The sequence below is a fragment of the Colossoma macropomum genome, unplaced genomic scaffold, assembly GCF_904425465.1.
Source record: "Colossoma macropomum unplaced genomic scaffold, Colossoma_macropomum, whole genome shotgun sequence".
Classification (NCBI taxonomy): Eukaryota; Metazoa; Chordata; class Actinopteri; order Characiformes; family Serrasalmidae; genus Colossoma; species Colossoma macropomum.
Window position 1 is genome coordinate 49,705,284 of NW_023494789.1, and position 2,693 is coordinate 49,707,976.

The 2,693-nt window shown below is 37.0% G+C and overlaps 1 protein-coding gene across 1 annotated transcript; it reads right to left on the reverse strand.

Moving 5' to 3' along the window:
• Positions 1 to 1,416: 1,416 nt before the first annotated feature.
• On the reverse strand, positions 1,417 to 2,361 carry LOC118807708 (odorant receptor 131-2-like). Its single transcript, XM_036569734.1, has one exon. It carries the CDS (start codon positions 2,359 to 2,361, stop codon positions 1,417 to 1,419), a length of 945 nt encoding a protein of 314 aa, XP_036425627.1.
• Between the last annotated feature and the right edge of the window lie 332 nt (positions 2,362 to 2,693).

Below are 2,693 nucleotides of genomic sequence, written 5' to 3' on the forward strand. Positions count from 1 at the left end.
TAAAAGGAATAGCTGTGTTTAAGCCTGGCTAAATCTAATCACACACACACACACACACACACACACACACACACACACACACACACACACAAAATTATCTCAGCCACTTATCCTTCTGGGTCGCAGGGGTGCCGGAGCCTATCCCAGCAGTCATTGGGAGGAAGGCAGGAAACACCCTGGACAGGTTGCCAGTCCATTGCAGGACAGTAAATCTAATCAGCTTATTTTAATTATCAATTAAATTTGGCCAGTTTATTGCTTGAGTAACTCCTTTTTGAAATGGGGGATTTGTATGTTGAATTAATTGCACCTGAAAGAAATGACATACATTTTTATAAGTATTTGGAAAGTTCTCTGTCTAATATTACAGTTTGTTAAGCTCTCAAAGCAGGATGCCAAATATGCAGCAGTAATAAAAGACAATAAAATAAAATAAAAACAGGTAGGTGTAATTACTTTTTTTCCTATTTTACATGGAAACACAATATGTTTTATTAGAAGCAGTTCATGATGCAGAAAAAATGTGAGTGTCTGTCTAGACATTAAAACAGGTTGATTTTGTGGAAAGTACAACACTGAGGTGCTGATAGAAGAAGATGAAAGTGTGCTTTGATGTTGAATTCCCTTGTTTGCTGTGGACCTTCATCAAATGTGTTAACATCAGTGAACTGAACCAGGGTTCACTTGAAAGCGGACTGAGCATAGGCTCGCAGATCTATGCTCATGGCTCACTTGTTGTGTGTGGCCTAGCAGCTGAGAAAAGCTGGGCTTTGATGTATGTGTCATTACCCATTGATTAATAGTGCTTTGATCTTTTTAATTATAAAATGCCTGTCACATGCATTCCATTAACTATATACATATAATTCTAAATGTTTTGATGTTTATTATATTATTTACACACCCAATGGTTCTCAGTATACAATTGAGTGTAAAAGGTGGGTATAATTTGATTTAATAAAGAAATATAAAAAAAAAACAGCCAAGTAAAATAATTGAGAGAAACAGCAAGTTTAAATCACATCTTTATGATATCAGTGCTGAGGAATCCACAATCCATCAAATAAATTGAATAATATTTTTTGTTGACATCTATGTAAAAGTAGAATTACACCCCTGCCTTTAAATCTAGTCTATGATATAGAAAATATTTAGTGTGCACACTGAGTTCATGGGCTCAATCAGAGTCTCTAAAGCATCCATTTAAACTTGTTTTAGTTTCTTTACAACTGTTAATGTACAGTTATAATTATGTTCTTTCATTCAGAAACAAATGTGTACACCACTGCAACAACTAAATACAGAGGATACACAAAATCCTCTAAAAAAAAAATTACACAAATTTGTTTATCAAAGTTTCCTTCTTTTAAAATAATCTTAATTAAGACAGCCCCACTGGCAAGTGTGGAAGTTGAGTTAGGAGCTTTGTGTTGTTCTTTTATTCCTTTCATTCAGTTTATTGCACAACAGATGCTTTTTCAGATATGCACAGAACATCTGATCCCTCAATCCGTACACGATAGGACTTATAAACCTGGGTAAAATCTGGACAAAGATGTAACCTGTGAATCGTAGGTCATTTAAAAGCATGGGGAAGAGGGAAATTAACATACTCTCGACTAGTGGGACAATATACGTGAACATGCACAGCAGGAGCTGCAGGCCATGCAGGAGGATAGTATCTCGGGCCTTCCGGGCATCTGCACCGGTGGCCTTGGCAGTAAACATGATCCTGAAGTAGGTGTAGACCAAAGTGAACCATACAAAAGACAAATAGACCAGGTATAAGAATTTTCTCTTCTCCACCAGGTATGGATGTTGGAACATAGTGTCTTGACTGCAGTATATGGTAGAATGGAAGAACGATAAAGGCTCAGTGGCTAACAGAAAGAACAGGTCAGGAAGATTGGTGATGGCCCCCAACACCCAAATCAGTCCAATTAGGATGTATGTCCTGCGCACAGTACAAATCTGTGTGTGGCGTAATGGGTTACAGATAGCAATGTAGCGCTCCACAGCCATGCTGGCCAGATTTATTGGAGTGTTGAGGGTGGTGAACAGTGCAGTTATGACAAGGATGCAACAGACAGACACATTGATTGTATAGAAGATGTAGGAAATGAGATTAAGCAACACTGCAATTGTTAGCTGAATCATGTCGTTGATGACCATATGGATGAAGAGGATGTATCGAGGATTCTCATTAAAAATCTCATGCTTGAAGAAAGTGTGGACCAGCGTGCCATTAATGTAGTTGATGGAGAAGTACAAAGCCACAACAATCACATTTTTGGTCACAGCTATCATGTGTGAATCCCTCCCTTTTATTTGGGTGATGTTGCTGTAAGTTGAGAAATTCATTACTTGCTCCTTTTAGCACCACAGACTGCCTTCCTTAGATGAGGCTGTTAAACAGTGGAAAAGACAATAAAATTTAATATTCATTCCAAATCACAGTAAATTCTATTAAAAATATTGCATTTTTCTTTAAAACAGGAACATTAAACATCTGAATCTGTTGGCAATTTAATAACAATAATTAACAAACTGTTGCAGTTTACATAGAGTATAAGAAAGAAAGTGGTGATGCTGCAGAGTCTGACAATGAACAAAGCAAGTATTTTAAAGCTTGTCCTAACCTCCTCAGTCTCCTATGAAATGAAACTTTTCTTCACAAGTGCTTTTATTTAAGA

What these genes read in the sequence shown, in the direction of transcription:
- LOC118807708 (XM_036569734.1), bottom strand. Translation starts at nt 2,361, where the DNA reads ATGAATTTCTCAACTTACAGCAACATCACCCAAATAAAAGGGAGGGAT.